This window comes from Zalophus californianus, chromosome 14 (genome assembly GCF_009762305.2).
Source record: "Zalophus californianus isolate mZalCal1 chromosome 14, mZalCal1.pri.v2, whole genome shotgun sequence".
NCBI lineage: Eukaryota > Metazoa > Chordata > Mammalia > Carnivora > Otariidae > Zalophus > Zalophus californianus.
In genome coordinates this window covers 30,033,087-30,050,287 of record NC_045608.1, presented here as the reverse complement: position 1 = coordinate 30,050,287, position 17,201 = coordinate 30,033,087, and the positions used below count along the sequence as shown (strand labels likewise).

Here is a 17,201-nt window from a genome sequence, read left to right as displayed (position 1 = left end):
ATCCCAATGATGGTTTTTTGCAGAAAAAGAAAAGTCCATCCTAAAATGCATATGCCATCTCCAGGGAGATAGTGGCCCCCACTGTAGCCAGTAATATTGAAGAGGAATAACAAAGTTGGAAGTCTCATACTTCTTGATTACAAAACTTACTGCAAAGGAACAGTGTGGTACTGGCATAAAGACAGACATAGAGTCCAGTGGAATAGAATAGGGAGCCCAGAAATAAACTCTCACCTACATGGTCAAGTGATTTTTGACAAGGATGCCAAGACCATTCAAGGAGAAAGGACAGTGTTTTCAAAAATGGTGTTGGGAAAACTGGATGTCCACATGCAAAATAATGACATTGAACCTTATCATTTAATACCATATACAAAAAATTAACTCAGCATGGTCCAAAAACCTAAATGTAAGAGCTAAAGCTATAAAACTCTTAAAGAAAACAATGGGGAAAACTTCATAAAGTTGAGCTTGGCAATGATTTCTTGGCTATGACACCAAAAGCACAGGCAACAAAAGAAAAAGATAGATTAGAATTCAGAAATTAAAAAGATGTCCAGAGCTGAAAAGGCAACTCCCAGAATGGGAGAAAATATTTGCAAATCATATATCTGATAAGGGATTAATATCCAGAATATATTAAGAACTCCTACAATTCAACAACAAAATACTAGACAACACAATTTTTTTTCAAAGATTTTATTTATTTGACAGAGAGAGAGACAGCTAGAGAGGGAACACAAGCAGAGAGAGTGGGAGAGGAAGAAGCAGGCTTCCCGCTGAGCAGGGAGCCCGATGTGGGGCTCGATCCCAGCACCCTGGGATCATGCCCCGAGCCGAAGGCAGACGCTTAACGCCTGAGCCACCCAGGTGCACCTAGACAACCCAAGTTAAAAATAGGCAAAGGACTTGAATAGACATTTCTCCAGAGAAGATACGCAAATGGCCAATAAGCACATGAGAAAAGCTCAGTATAACTAATTGTGATGGTTAATTTTATGTGTCGACTTAACTGGGCTAAGCAATGCTAAGATAAGTAATAGAACATTATTTTTGGATGTGTCTGTGAGAGTAATTCTGGAAGAAATGAACATCTGACTCAGCTGACTGAGAAAAGAAAATCTGCCCTCTCCAGTGTGAGCTGGCATCATACAATCTTTGGAGGGCTTGAATAGAACAAAAAGGTGAAGGAAGGGTAGATTTTCTCTCTTTCTTCTTGAGCTGGGGGGTACATCTTCTGCCCTTGGACATCAGAACTCATGGTTCTTGGGCCTTTGGACTCCAACATTTATATTTGTGCACCCTCCCCACCCCCACCCCCGCCCCAGCTTCTCAGGTCATCAGACTGACTGGAATTATACCACGAGCTTTCCTGGTTCTCCATCTTGCATATGGAAGATTGTGAGACTTCTCTGTCTCTATAACCATATAAGCCAATTCCTATAATATCCTATTATATATTTATCCTATTATATATATAATAGGATATACATTAAATTAAATGATATATTTTAAATATATATATAGTGTGTGTGTGTATATATATGTGTGTATATATATATATATAAAACAATGTTCCCTATTGGTTTTGTTTCTCTGGAAAACCTTGACTTAATACACTAATCATACAAAAATCAAAACCAAAATGAGACACCACATCACACCCATTAGGATGGCTATTATCAGGAAAACCCAGGAAATAACAAATGTTGGTGAAGATGTGAAGAAATTGGAACCCTGTGCATTGCTCATGGGAATGTAAAATGGTACTGCTGCTAGGAAAACAGTATGGTTGGTTCCTCAAAAAATTAACCATAGAATTACCATATGATCCAGCAATTCCACTTGTGGTTTTAGACCTAAAATAATTAAAAGCAAAGATTCAAAGAGTTATTTGTAAACCCCTGTTTATAGCAGCTTTATTCACAATAGCCAAAAGGTGGAAACAACCAAAATATCCATCAATGGATGAATGAATAAACAAAAAATGACATATATCTATAATGGAAATTAGCCTTAAAAAGGAAGGGAATATTGACACATGCTACAACATTGATGAACCTTAGAGATATTATGCTAAGGGAAAAAAGGATACAATATTGTACCTGTGCACAAAAGGACAAATGTATGATTCCAGTTATAAGAGGTACCTAGAATAGTCAAATTCACAGAGACAGAGAGTAGAATGGTGGTTGCCAGCAGGCCCAGGGCGGGGAAGAAATGGGAAGTCAGTGGCTAATGAGGCCAGCATTTCGATTTGAGAAGATGAAAAGGTTCTGGGAGATGGATGGTTGTGATAGTTGCACAACAATACGAATGTACTTAACGCCATAGAACACACTTTTAAATGATTAAGATGGCAAATTTCATGTATATACATTTTGCCACAATAAAAAAAAATACAAAGAAGACAAGTTGGTTTTGATTTCCCACTCACCACCCACCCCCTGAAATGTACCAGATGGTCAGATTTAAAGGGAAAAAATGCAGTCACTGTGTTCCAGGTCTGCAAATAACACATCTTGATTGTTGGCATCATAAAGACAATCACTTGGAAGATAGGTGATCTTTTTTGTCTTTAATGCAGATGTTTTAGCGTCAAGCAGGTTTGACTTAACAGGAAATTTTTCTGTCAGTTTGGCTGTTTGTTCATTGACGATTGGGAAGGAGGAGAATACAAAGCGACTTCTCAAGTATAGAAGGGTCTGAAAATACCTGTCTTTAAGCCTGCAAGATTAAGAGCTGTCCTGTGGCCCTTTTCCCATAAGGTGTAGATTCAGTAGCACCTCTTGATGACCAGCCAGCACCCCCAGGGTGGTCCAAGGGGTTCAGGGTGCTTTTCTGTGGATCTGGGCTGATAGGCACTGCCATGAGGGAAGCCTCTCTCTTGGCATGTTTCCGCAGTCCAGGCTCTGCCCACAGCCTTGCAGATTCAGAAGAAATAATGTCCCCCGACTCAGAGATGGTCAAACAATGAGTCCACAGTGACTGCATTAGCAGAAGAATGACAAATGGTGAAGGACTCATTCACAGGAAAGATTTCATTTTAGCAAATAAAAGAAGATGTAAGAGATAAGCTCTTGTGATAAGCTCTTATTCTGTTTACTGCCTCCCTGCTTTCACCTCATGACATCAGAAGGAGCGGTGCACGGCCTAGGCAGCTTCTGCTGATGTCTGTACTTACCGGTGGTCCCCTCAGTGGACGGCTACTGTCAGCTGAGCGAATGACCAAAGAGCACAGAGAGTCATCATGCAGCAGTGGGCCTTTCTTCTATGTAGCACCTGGGGTCTTGCTGGAACCCAGTGGCAGGAAGTTGTGGAGAAGACCTTGCTGTGAGGGGTCTCATGGGTAAGGCCCCTTGTAGAAATCAGCTCCCGACCTTATGAGAAAGGTTCTGAAGAAATCGGAGGTAAATGCAACTTCGCTTCAGTCTTTCTGATGCTTCCAGTCTTTCCACTCAAAATGCCACCTTTGGTGACAGATGGTCGTTACACTTTTGGTGAGCAGAGCCTAACGTACAGAGATGTGGAATCCCTGTGCTGTACACCTGAAACGCAGGTAACATTGTGTGTCAGCTAGACTCAGAAACAGTTTTTTTGAAAAAGGCAAAATGCCACCTTTGGAATAGTCTTGTAAATAAACAAATAAGGAAATTTCAATGACTTTGTTATTTTAAAAGCGTAACTGAAAATTGCCCCCACTTTAGTTGTGTAAAACAGCAGGTAGCCATTACCTATAACGTTAAGAGCTACCATTTACTGAATACTTACGTGCAAGGCATGGACTAAGGAATTTACATACATTGCTGTAATTGAGGCTCACAACAAACTCTTCTACAAATAAGGAAACTGACGCGTGAAGAAACTAAACAAGCTTGTCTGAAGTCACAGATTGAAGAGTGCAGGGCCAGGATTCTGGCCAAGGGCTTTCCCAACTCAAGAGTTCACTTGTCCTTACAGATCCGCCTGTGTCAAGAGCTGTGTCGTCCATCCGGGTTGTCGTTGGATAAGTTGTCGTCAGATAATCAGTCATTACCTTTCTTGTTACAGAGCCTTTGTTCCAGGCAGAAAACTAGAGAGTAAGAAACATACATGCAAGGCCGTGCACATACAGAGAGGGACCCAACTGAGTGCCTTTCTTGTAAGCATCCTAGATCAGGTGTGACAGTCCCCCATGTGTTGTCCTCAGTTTCAATGTGTGTCTCAAGTAACTGGGACTAATAACAGATACAACATGAGCGACTTGAGGATAATATACCTTAAAAAAAAATGAACTAGAATTGATTCACAGTGATAGAGTGATGTCACGACAAATGATATTCCAGAATGCTTTCTTGAGTGGAACAAGGGGGAGGGAGGAGTGACAGCTTAACCTCGGGGGGTTGTCCAGACCCTCTGTTTCCCCCAACCCCCCATCCCATGGGGAGGTGTGGTGCAGGGGCTATTCGATTATGCACATCATCTCACGTGTTGGGATCAAGACCTCTTGTCAGGAGGTGTTCAGTAGATATATGATGAAGTAATGAACGAATGCTTCCCTTCCTTTTGGTGGGTATTCTAACAAGGGAAAGAAACAAAGCTGTAAGGGAAGGAATTTGTTTAGCAAAATTTTATTCCTATTGCTCAAATTTCTATGAACTATTTTAAGTATTATCTTAATTCACAGCTTCTTCCAAGTATAATACCATGTAATAATATAAGCATTAGCCAGGAACAATGGAGACTTCTCTGTTGAAATAAAAATTGCTTCCATAATGAGGATCCAGAAATATTGCCATTTGAGTAAATCCAGCTGTAGGATGAGCCCCTTCTCCCTGAAAATGTCACCACTAGTGTTTGGAGATGCAGAAACAGAGGGGTCTAGGCAAAAGGGCCCATGTCTTTGAGTTCAGCTAGCCACAGCTTTCTGAAAAGATAGTACAGGCCCCTTGGAGGACACTGGTCATGGGGTCAAATCATAGTCCAAGGACTTCACCTCACCTGGGGGGCAGGAATCATCGGGCTTCGCCAGCAGTGTGGGATTGGGTGCTCCTGAGGACAGTCTGGTGATGGGACAGCCCCCGGGGTGTGGCCACTGCAGCTTATGGCATGAGGGCCTGAGTGAGGCAGGTCCCTAACCATCAAGTCGGCTGGGAGCCAGACTTTCTAGAATTCTGGCCATCTTCTGGGTCTCAGTTCTCCATGTACCAGCACAGAACTAGAATGACAGCTTTTCTGGGCTGTTGACCCTAACTGTTCTCACCATGGCATCTTGGAGATCTCATAGTTTTCATGGGCTCCTGTGTACTGTGTGGGTGAAAGCCCTAAAAAAGAAGTGTCCTGTAAAAACGAATGAATCAGGGGGCAGAGAGTTGTCCATAAACCATGTCATTGTTAAAATATTAATGATGGAGGGGCGCCTGGGTGGCTCAGTCGGTTGGGTGGCTGCCTTCGGCTCAGGTCATGATCCCGGGGTCCTGGGATGGAACCCTGCGCGGGCTCCTTGCTCAGTGGGGAGCCTGCTTCTCCCCCTGCCTGTGCTCTCTCTCTGACAAATAAATAAATAAAATCATTATAAATAAATAAATAAAATATTCATGATGGCAATGAGGGAGGTAGAGTGGGGGCGAGGGGGAATGGTAAGAGGATGATGAGCCCCAGTGGCAGAGGAATATGAAATTCCGGGAGAAGCTGATGAGCTCCTGTGCAAACAGGTCGGTGCTGGGATTCCGTTGGAATCCAGGAGGCCCCCACAGCTGGGTATTGGAGCTCCCGGGAGGAGGTGCAGTGGCGTAGACCCACCCCCACCAGGATGGCCCTGCAAGGAGGGGGGCGGGAGGGAGTGGCCCAGGGAGCCCGCAGTGAGAGCAGACGTGCCCCAGGCGGGGTCTGAGGACCTCCCCACATTTTACCAAACGCAGAGCTGGAGGCACCACCGAGCTTGGGGCCGCGTGGCCAGGGAGGCGAAAGCACAGACCAGGAAGGCAGTGTGGCGCCAAAGGCAGGAGAGCGGCCCCGGCGTTGCTCAGAGGAGTCCCAGTGAGAGGTCACAAAGCACCGAGTGGAACTGGCAACGGGGGTCGGGTATGACTTCGGTGAATGGAGGCTCAAGACCACAAGGCCTGGTCTCTTGCAGGCAGTGTCCCAGTTTGGTTCATTTCTAGGGAAGTAAAACCATCGAGGATGGCTATTTCCATTTTCAGAAAACGTGCGAGCCCCTACTTCTAGGTCACCTCACATGGTGCTGTTATTTCTGGCCCTTAGGCGGCTCACTCTGTGTCAGCTTCCTGCTCTGGCTGTCGCCTGGTGCCAGCCCCCAGGGTCAGGGGGGTGGCCAGTGTGTGCAGGCGCAGGAGTGGCCCCAAGCTCACGTGACGGACACGAAGAGTTGCTGGGGCAAAATTACAAGTCACAGAGCTATGCAAGGCTTCGTTTTCCCGCTGTTTTCAATCTGAGAGTGGCGACGTCCACCCAGAGGCATACTGATCGTTTCCCTTTGACCCCGAGGAAGCTGCGCCAGCTCCATGCAGCTCTGGGCCTGGTGAAGGGCTGCCTGTGGGTGCGGGGCAGCTGCTTGATTAGATTCGACTTGGCGCCGTCTGTCACCTGTCGCCACGCCGGAGCCAAAACTGCCCATTACGTGATTTCATAGTCAGACCCTAAGCCCCAACTTCCTTTAAGTGCAGCTGGGCCTGTTCATATTTTTGCCCCTGATTCCGTGTCGTCCTGCGGGTATCTTAGGAACAGGTTATATGTACCGGACAAGTACACTGTTTAGCTGTGAAGGGAGTGTTTGTGTTAGAATTCTGACCTACAAAAGGGAGCGAGAGAGGGTTGGCCTTCGTGTCCAAAGACGTAGGGGTGTTTTACCTGGCAGGTCGACTCGTGGGCGTTCTTAGACTTCAGGAGGCTCAGTGATGGCACAAGGTCATGTATGCATATTTCTAGGAATCCAAAAATACAGGCGTCTCTCCCCACCACCACCACCACCACCAACCCAGCTGTTCTTACTCTCTTTCTTAGAGTAACAGGCCTTAAGCTAATAAATAGCCCAACAGACACTGGCTAATAGCCAACAATTTGGGTTCAAAAGCGATGACATATTGAAATGCTTTGTAAACAAATTTACGGAGTTAGAAATGACCCTTAATCATGTCTACTGTTTGCTTGTCACCTTGTGGGTCTGGTCAAACATTTTTGAAAAAGATATTAAACAACTAGATGTCCAGTGACATCTGCCTTATGAATATATAGACTGAAGAATAAACTCACTACAAGACATTCGAAGGGCATTTGGGCTTTTGGAAACTCAGTTTTGGGTCTGAAAGCCAACCAGTGTGGCTAGCTAGCGTTTTCCTTCTACTACTGCTGTTGCTTAGGTCAAAGCTGGTTGCAGTTCAGAAGGGTGTTGTCTGGCACTCGGCCCCGTGCCGCTAGCATCCATTGTGCAGGCAGGCCTCCGAATAAGAGCTTGGATTCACCCAGACCCTACGCAGATCCGGGTGGTGATTGAATGCAGTTTTGAATGCAGTTTTGAGGACATTTTGAATGTATTGCAAACACACAGGTGTATAGTTCGGAAGATATTTGATTTCAGATCTATTTCAAATCTATTATGGCTGAGACCAAAACCTCCTACCTTTTCCTTATGGTCACAATTCTGTTTAGATGTTAGGTGTGAAAAAGGACCAGTTCTTTGTCACTCCATGTTTTAAACAGGTCTGCTTCTGTCAAAGAGGAATGTGATCCCTTGATTTTGGGTGCTGTTGTATGAAACTAATGATTTTCTTGTGATGTTTCTTGTCCTCCCACTGCCAGGAAGGGCGCCTGTGGCCTTCAGGCAGCTCCGGGCCTCGGCCAGGGGCCTCAGAGGTAAGGAGTTGGGCAGGGGTGGGGGGTGGGCCGCCAGAGGTAGCTGCTGCACCCATGTCAGGGGAGGGAGGAGGGGAAAAACCATTGCAGCAGAACTGGTGGAAAGGCTAAGTGTATTAACAGCATAGAGTAAGAAATAACGCATTTCCCTTAAGGTATGTGCTGTAACTTTGGGTTCAAAAGGTGGGGAGGAGTTTTGCCCTGGAATGTCCTAGAGATGATTCCTGCTAGTCTGAAGCTCCTTACAGAAACCAGGTTGAGAATCACTGATCTTTACATGATCCCATAAGCTGCTAATAATGAGGCTTGGCAGATGTGGGCATAGTTTATAAATACATCTCCAAGTTTAATAATATGATTTTTTTAAATAACAAAATTTTTGCCTATAAGCTAAAACTATGGTGTGAGAGAAGTCAGTGGAGATATATATCTTTAGATCTGTATATATCTCTTTCCTCTAGAAGAAATTTGGATGGTGGACTAGGTGAGAGGATTATGTAAGAAGAATAGTACTTGGATTCATTTTGGGAAAACAAATCTGTAATTATATTTACTTTGGAGTACAAAATATTTTTCATGTCAGTTACTAAAAATAACTACAGGAAACTTTTATCCAGAATGAAACAACTGGATAAGCCTAGAACCTAGAAGGAAAAAGAACGCACTTTTTCTGTATTTTCTTAAGTAATTGATAGATCAACATGCTCCTGTAAATAATTCATAAATTGACCCAGTGCCTTGTACCTACCCCAAGTACCATTGTGTGCAATTAAACTTACATTTACAATGAAAACTCTGAGGGGCCCCCTACTCTTCTGAATCATAGGTGAGAGAGCAGGCAGCATGGTCCTTCTGCTCCAGGTGAAGGGCTGGGGGCCCAGAACTGTCACCAGGTGGGCAGGACTGCAGTGCCACCCGCACAGCGTTCTTCCACCCCGTTCCTGTTTACTGAACTCCGGAAATTGCTGTTGTATTCTACCGGAACCAGAAAATGTATGCATAGCATACACTGTAACTCCCATTAAACCAGTTAACCACAGTCTCCGCTGTTGAACCATCCTAGATTACCTGTGGTTTGGCAAGATGAGTGGTGTAAGTCACAGGGAATAAGAAAACGACTTTTTTTTTTTTCTGAAGTAGACTTTTCCTGTTGTTTCCTGTTTGAGGACTGTTTGAGGCGCTTGGGTGGCTCAGTCGTTAGGCATCTGCCTTCCGCACAGGTCACGATTCCAGGGTCCTGGGATGGAGCCCCGCATCGGGGGCTCCCTGCTCCAGGGGAAGCCTGCTTCTCCCTCTCCCACTCCCCCTGCTTGTGTTCCCTCTCTCGCTTTGTCTCTCTCTCTCTGTCAAATAAATAAAGAAAATGTAAAAAAAAAAAAAAAAAAAAAAGTCTCCAAACTGCTGAGAACACAGACCAGGCATGAACTTTCTTGATACCATCACATTCGTGGTCCTTGTGTCGTGGATGTCTTCAACCCTCTCCTCCTTCCCTTGCAGATCATGTATGCCCCGAGGTCCAGGGACAGGTTTACCGCCCCATCCTTTATCCAGAGGGACCGGTTCAGCCGTTTCCAGCCCACCTACCCCTACGTGCAGCACGAGATCGACCTTCCTCCCACCATCTCCCTGTCTGACGGGGAGGAGCCGCCTCCTTACCAGGGGCCCTGCGCCCTGCAGCTCAGGGACCCTGAACAGCAGAGGGAACTCAACCGAGAATCTGTGCGGGCCCCGCCCAACCGAACCATATTCGACAGTGATTTGATAGACATTTCCGTGTGCAGTGGGGGCCCGTGTCCGCCGAGCAGCAACTCAGGCATAAGCGCCAGCACCCGCAGCAGTAACGGAGGATGGAGGGGCCGCCCCCGACGTACAGCGAGGTGATGGGCCACTACCCAGGCGCCTCCTTCTTCCATCACCAGCACAGCAGCGCGCACCGGGCGAGCAGACTGCCGTTTCAGCAGGACAGCTCAGGGGGCACAGTGCTGCCCCTCCAGGGCAAAGACAGGAAGCCCGGCAACCTTGTCTGACCCACTCACGTGCGCAGGAGGAGGAAGATGCCGAGGAGGGAGGAGGGCCGCGCGGCCTCCGCCACCCCCCCGGCACGGTGGTGGTCCGTCTCACCTGCTACAACGAAGTAAAACCAAATGTGCAAACGTGGTCTTTGTTTCTGATTCCTTTCAGGGGAATTGCATGCAGACTAGACTGAAATAATACAAACTTCCATCCGGTCTGACCGCGAACAGTGTTTATCTGGGGACAGGCGTCAGGACGGGGTGGGGGTGGGGGCTGGTTTTGGCAAAGGGCGGGCTTGGGAACACAGAGAAAGGGATGCTTGGAAGAGATCATGAAATAAGACCCACAGAGGTATTTGATTTATTTAATTATGAAAGGAGACTTTGCAGAGAAAGAGGCCAGAATGGCCCATTTTATAACTAATTGATAAAGAAGGATGCATTATTATATATTATCATGGGGAAGTATCGGCCAGTTTGCTTTTTCTCCCAAGGTGTGGAACTTTTATTTTGTTTTAAAAACATGATTCAAAATTCCTGTTTTGTGTGCCAAGGTATAAAGTGAAGAAGTCAGATGAATGCAAGGAGTTAATTTGTGTTGTGACGATGTGTTTTTAAAAAGTTGCACTATCTAAATGTTTATATATGAGGGGACTGTTCCATGTGAAGTTCTGTATGTTGTCTTATCACCTGTGGATTATTATTAGGCCCGAGGAATACCTGGAGTGTTCCCCAGAATCACGCGAGAAAAGATGTTTGGGGATGTAGCCTCACATACGCCAACTTACCTAAGTCTGGAAGCCATTCCTGTTGCAGGAGTTGGCCTCACATAGCAGTGCATCACTGAAGTATTTGGAGACTTTTGGATGGAAGATAGGAAATACTAAATCCCAGCATTTCTGACTTGTTTGAGTTACTCTGCTAGTCTTAGGCTGCATATTTGATTAACTTTGACCCCAACACATGCATTTATGTACCCGGTATCATGCAGTGCTGCCCATCCTCCCGCGGTGCAGTTTCTTCAGTAATTTAGAGGTTTTTTTTTCCACTGTAGCATGAAATATACTCAGATACATACATTATTTTATGCAATAAATTGTTTAAAATGCAAGGTGGTTATTTTTAATACTGTTGAACTATGTGACTTCTCAGTGTATTCCCCGTTTTCTCTCTCCTTTTCTAGATAGGTAGTTCAGTTCAGGCCTGGATGGCTGGTCAGGGCTCTGGAGGCTCTCCGCCGTGGCCCCCGGGGCGGCCTACCTGGCCACGGTGTGCAAGGCTTCTTCATGCGCAGGAGGCCCCTGGAGCAGATGAGAGCACGCCGAGGTGCCCCGCACCGGAACAAGCCCTTGCACCTCACTGCCGGTGGCGCTGCGCTCTTGGAGGAATGCGGTGCTCAGAGCCCACCCCAGCTCCAGGGGGAGCGTCCTCAGCTCCCCGGACGGTTACCCAACAGTGCAGGGCGGGGAGCGACTGGAAGCGCACAGGATAAAAAGCACAAGTAGTTCAATGCAACTAGAAGGCTAATTTTAAATATTGCTAGTCTTCGCTTTACTACTCCTGATATTTCCGGGCATTTGCTCTTCTGTAGAATAGATAACTTCCTTGTGTGGAAGCCCATCTGGCCCATGTGACAGCCGTAGCCTGTGGGTTTGGCCCGCACCAGGCCACGGGAGGGCTCGTCCCCTTTGGCCTCTGCGTGTAAAACAGTGAATTTGGAATGATGGCTCAGTGACTCTGATCTCTGCAGTTTTCCTGCCGAATCTGCACATGCGTGTTCATGTCTGTCTGTGGGTCTCCGGGGTGGTTTCTCAGGGAGGTGACGTGGTGCTGTGGGCTCAGAGCTGGAGACTGTCCCATCCACTGCTTTCTGCTACTTCTCTTGGTCAGGAGGTGGCTGGTTTTTGTTTTGTTTGGAGGATCGGAATGTCCGTTGGACTCACCCGTTCCACACAGTAACCTCCACAGGACTAGTCACTCTTCAGAGGAGAGAGAGAAAAGGTGGGGCAGAAGCTGACACTCAGGCCTCAGAGCCTGTTGGAGGCTTGTGTTCCGGGGGCTGCCTCGGGGATTCTGAGACCGGGCAGATCCCTGGGAGCCCGGACTCAGACCCAGAGACTGCCTCTCCCAAGCCCCAGGCCCTCCCGCAGCTCTGCTCGCTGCCTGGGTCACAGGCCTGCACTTAAGCAAGCTGGGCATCCCCTTGGCTTGAAGCCTGACCTGGCCCCGCAGGGTAATGTTAGCACGTGACCCAGTCAGGACCCCCCCCAGGTGGGGGCTCAGGGTAGGTTAGGTGTCCTGTCAGATGCAAAAGGAGAAGCTTAGTCATCATTCCAAACCTCACCTGCAATTTTGGTAAAGTGGTGAACCCGCCTTATATAGCTCTTGCTCAAAATGGTTTCACAGTCCTTTTTCCTACCTGCTACAGGAATGAGCTATGGTCAGAAACTGGTAAATTCCCTAGTTACTTTGCAAGTTTATGAATGTTTTGCAGATGTCCACAATAATTGGCAAAGCAATTATTTAATTCAAATAACTTTAATCGTCCTTCAAAGGAGGTTCCTCCCATTTGGCCTCCCTAGAGAATAATTGCCCTTTGGAGTTAAATAGTTATTTCAAGACACAGACCTATCAAACCATGACTTGATGGTCTTTGAGGCTGGACCTCTGTGATGAATTAGTTTGAAAGCCAAGGTCATGAATTGAATTACTAGTCAGTTCCCTTCGACATGGGGAAAAGGTGATTTAGATCCGTGGCTTCTTGGAAGGTGTGGCCGCCCTGTTCGTACCACATTACTGGCCAGCTGAGGGACAAGAGGTGATGTGAGGGGGCAGCTTGTACGGGGGCCCAATGTTCAAGAAGCCCACGTACTAAGGAGACCCGCGGGTCTGGCTTGGGAACCTGTGATGTAGGCAATCCGTGGTAGGTTTATTATTTCAGTAGAGAGTTAGGATAAAGGATTGCATTGTTCAAAGGAGCAGTGGGTGGGAACTGGTGCTCCCGGGCATCCGGCTGCCGTCCCCAGACTTCCAGAAGCAGGAAACCCAAGGCGTGTTGAATCCCGTTTCTAGGAACATAGTCTTCAGGGGTGTATTTGCTTTTTTCAGGAGGTCTGTGTTCTTCAGTCGCCAAAGCAGTCCTTAGTACAAATGAGATTTTGCTAAACAAACTGTGTAATTGAGTAAACGTTGCTCCATTCTTTGTGTCCCTGACCAAAAGTTAGTATTAAGGAGTTTGACAAGCATGCCTTCTGTCCTTCCCTGCCGCATAGGCACATAGACACACAGCCCACAAGAAATTTCAAGATAGCCGAAGAGAGTATTTAAAACTTGCAAAGACTTGTCCTGAGGAGGACTTCACGTGTATCTGCTGATTTTAGTTCAAACTCTTCGGAGAGGACAGGGGCTGGGAGGCCTTCAGAAGCACTGGCGTAGGAATGTGGTGCACAGATGAGCACACCTCGGGCTTCTGAACATCTTCATTTGATCTTCTTCACCTTTAGTCTACTTTCGTAAGAATGAGAAGGGCTCAAACGGCATGCACTGCTAGAAAGCTGCACTGACCTGGAAGAATCTGGTCAAATCACAGCCTTCCCCTCAGAAGCAGAGTTGTCCCCCTTGACAGGGCCCTCCTGCAACTGGCCATCCGTCCAGTTGCTTTTCTGACTAGGGGGTTCCTGTAGAAGGGTCCTGGCAGGGTCCTCTGGGGCAGGGCTGGGGGCCGCTCCCCCCTCACCACCCCCACTCTGTGCCTCCCTGCCTGCAGCCTCCGTCTGGTGTTGGCTGTGCCGGGGCTCCTGCGGTGAGCTTTGCTATGTAGAGCGGCACCGTTAACTGCATGTTGTCTCGTATGCCGTTCATTTTTCTTCAGATTTCCAAAGCTCAGCAGTGTGCAAAGGGGGGTGGTGAGGGAAAGTGGGAAGGACACTTGGTTTTTAACTTTGCGGTTTTGTCTGTGGCTAAAACAAGACATACGCCCACGCTTGGCACCAAGCCTTTGTATGGTGACACGCCCCCCCAAGGCCACCTCCCCTCTCTGCCAGAGCCCCCAATCCTAGCTGAAGGGTCCGACACGGGCTCCATTCTGCCGACGCTCACCCAGATTACCTTGGCCTTGGTGAACCTGAATGAAATGACATGATTGGGTGACGGGCTGGCAGGTCTCCTCTCCTCAGTGGGAGCCACACGGTATCCACCAGTGCCCACCAAAGTCACAGATGAAGAAACCACTTTGGCCCCAGACCACAAAAGCCAGTCTTGGCAGCTTCGCAGCTCCCCTGACTGGCACCAGCTGCCAAGGCCGGCCAGGAGATCTTGCAAAATACTCCTGCCTCGCCATACCCTGCATTTTTCAGGACCCAAGGTTTCATCCGAGGTTATTTTACCACCCAAAGTACTGCGTCTTTCACGTAGCTCGAGTTTGTGATTTACTGCCAGACTTAGTCGTTTGCAGCAGCGCTTTCAGGCCATCAGGACGCTGGGGTGTGTGAGTCAGAAGGCCTTGCCAAGAAAGCGCGGCCTTCCTCTGATCCTCTCTCCTTCCTCGGCGTGTGCTTGTTTGTGTGCAGTGTGGTGGGGGTGCCGACGCCCTACCCGCATGTCGCGTCGCCCGTGGCGTTCCAAAGAGCTCTGCATGCCGGGGGCTCCTGCTGACTTCAGCAGGCGCAGGAACTGAGCCCCCCACCACCGCACTCTGCCCCCACCTTTGTTGTGCCTCACTTACAATGGTGCTTTTTCAGTTGTCTGTCTTCTCTTATGTTTTTATTTGTAAGGTGCTGTATATAACTTGAATATATTATGCACATATCCTACCCAATGGGTAGAACAAAAGATTGTTAATACTGTAATATAATGTATAGATACTGATTTTAACAGAAATGGCATAGAATTTGTGAATGCCTATGTGCTTTGTCCTCTTTTGTAAGGAAATTTGCAAATGGATGCATACAGATAAAAGTCTATGTAGTTTATTTTCCTATTAAATATCAATATTATAACACAAGGGAAAGAAGTCTGAACAAGCAAGCCACTGTTTGTGACCAGCATATGTATGGCAATTGAGAGTTGCATCTTTGCTGTGAAAACCCTTTATTAAAAAAAATAATTTAAAAAGAATTCCCACAGCTTTTTGGTTGCCACTAGATGCTTCAATTTCATCTCTTTAGTAAGGCTCAGTTGGACCAGTGGTAGTCAGAAAAAAAAAAGTTGTTTTCACCTTTGCTTTATGAAAAGATAGCTCATGTTGTAGAATAGTGGAGACGTCAGGCCCCAGGGAGAAGCACGTACTTCGTTAAAACTGCAGAAATGATGTCCAAGTTCAGTAAGTTGGCCAGCAGCAGAGGACTTTGTTCCGTACAGAGGCGTTGGCAGCCGTCTGTGTCCCTAGTCTCTCTGTGCCTTTTTCTTTGACAAACGGAAGCTGTGGAGCCAATGAATGAATGCGTGTGTAGGGCAAGAGTATCTCAGGAAAAACAAATCCACTTAGGAGAAGACCCCACTCTTAGAAAAACAACTGTTTTGTTTTGGGTTATCATTCACAGAGAATTAGCTACCAGCCAGTCAGGTGAAGAATATTCCTTCTATCCATTCCTGTCGGTGTCTCGTGGTGATCTTGACAAGCTAGGTTTTGCCAGCAGTTAGGGACGACGTTTTCAGTCGCATGTTCTGTCACACCTCTTACGCAGCATCTATCCTTTCAGCTCAGTGTTAAGTGTCCGTTATGACCTCTGCATTTTTCTTCAAATATCCTAATACTAAAAAAAGGAAAAGGCCTATCACGTGTTCACCAAAACCACGGTTGAATCATGGGTGTGTGCCTCCTTTCCAGTGTCATCCATAAAGGCAGTCAGGGAAATTTTGCCCGTCTGATCCATATTTCCACTCTACTCTGTCACCAGAGGATATTCTAATAAAACCCATGTTTTTTCTTTGCTCTGTGGCGTATGTTCTGATTTTGAAAATCACGAGAATCATGCCCTTATCCTCCAGAAAGCAGACTATTACAGATTCTCCTGACATTGAGAACACCTCTACAATGTGACCCTTGATGCCGAAGGATGAAAAGTCAGCCCTTCTCGCACTGTTTCTGAAAGGGCATGACAGATCGCTATCTCCTGGGGGCTCTGTCCCCGTCCAGCCCCCGTCTGCTTCCCTTGTGAATTGCAGGGGCTCCTTGTGGTTCTGGTTTGGCATTAGGAGCCAAGGCCCTCTGCTGTCAGGAGCAACACTCCCACCCTTCCCGGTTCCTTCTCTTGGGAGAACTATTGAGCATGAGTGTCATCAGAGAATGTTCTAGACTCAGAGGTACTAAACTGTGTTACCACACCATTGCTTCCTTTCTACAGAACTAACTGAGGCTTACACTTTACTGTTAATGGTACTGGTTCATCTTAATGTGCTTGTTGGTATCTTGCTATTTTTCACTTCATGGCTTTCAAAGATCACATTTTCTAATTGACTTTGTCTAGTGGAAAGCTATTTTTAAATGTGTACAACATTATTCATAGCATTGAGTTCATTTAATTTTTATTATAAAGCAGCCAACTAAAAAAGTACAACTGTATTCAAACTTTTCAGTAGTTCATGTGAGCTCTGATAACCAGGTCATTAAAGTCTGTAACAGCCCTTTGTGCTTACTTTTCAACATAATTCCAAGTTATATACAGAGAAATATTTCCAACTGTTGTGTATCTGCCTCTTTTAACTGAGCAATGGTGATGTAGTTCTTAGACCTAAGGTCTGTAACTGCAATACTTTTAAAGAAAGATGTTGCTCTAAGTGCTGTTTGTTAGTTATGAAATCAGCTTTTTCTGCTTGTTCTTAATGCTGTGGTCAAACCATAGCACAAAATCATTAAAAATAATCAGTGATATACATGTGTCTCCTGTTTTTCTTTTTTGCAATCTTTCAAAAACAAAGCACGTATGTGGGGGAGGGGGGGAGAAACTACATGTGTTTTAAAATCCAGTCTCAAAGAAACACTATTCTTATGGTTTCCCAGCTAACCTTTCCTCAAGCCCAGGTTCTACATAGAAATGTTCAGGAATTGCCCACAGATCTCATCATGGGAGGAGCCATTGAGAATGGCTTCACCTGAGCCGAGGTACCTGAGGGCTGTGTAGCTGTCTCCCAGTTTCGGGATGGCTGTAACAGAGAAACAGAAACCAGCTAAGACCAAAACATGAACAAGATTTCTAGCAATGGGTCCACAATAGCCAAACTCTGGAAGGAGCCAAGGTGCCCTTCAACAGATGAATGGATAAAGAAGATGTGGTCCATATATACAATGGAATATTACTCAGCCATCAGAAATGATGAATACCCACCATTGCATTGACA

At 46.4% G+C, this 17,201-nt stretch overlaps 1 protein-coding gene across 1 annotated transcript in view; it reads left to right on the top strand.

Annotated features, from left to right (window-relative positions):
- The window catches only part of LDLRAD4 (low density lipoprotein receptor class A domain containing 4), a 447,499-nt gene extending 430,693 nt beyond the window's left edge, over positions 1 to 16,806 (top strand). Inside the window, 3 exon segments of the mRNA XM_027577445.2 lie at positions 7,798 to 7,851; positions 9,349 to 9,694; positions 9,697 to 16,806. Coding sequence (XP_027433246.2) covers positions 7,798 to 7,851; positions 9,349 to 9,694; positions 9,697 to 9,878 — 582 coding nt within the window. The 3' untranslated portion in view covers positions 9,879 to 16,806.
- Positions 16,807 to 17,201: the final 395 nt, after the last annotated feature.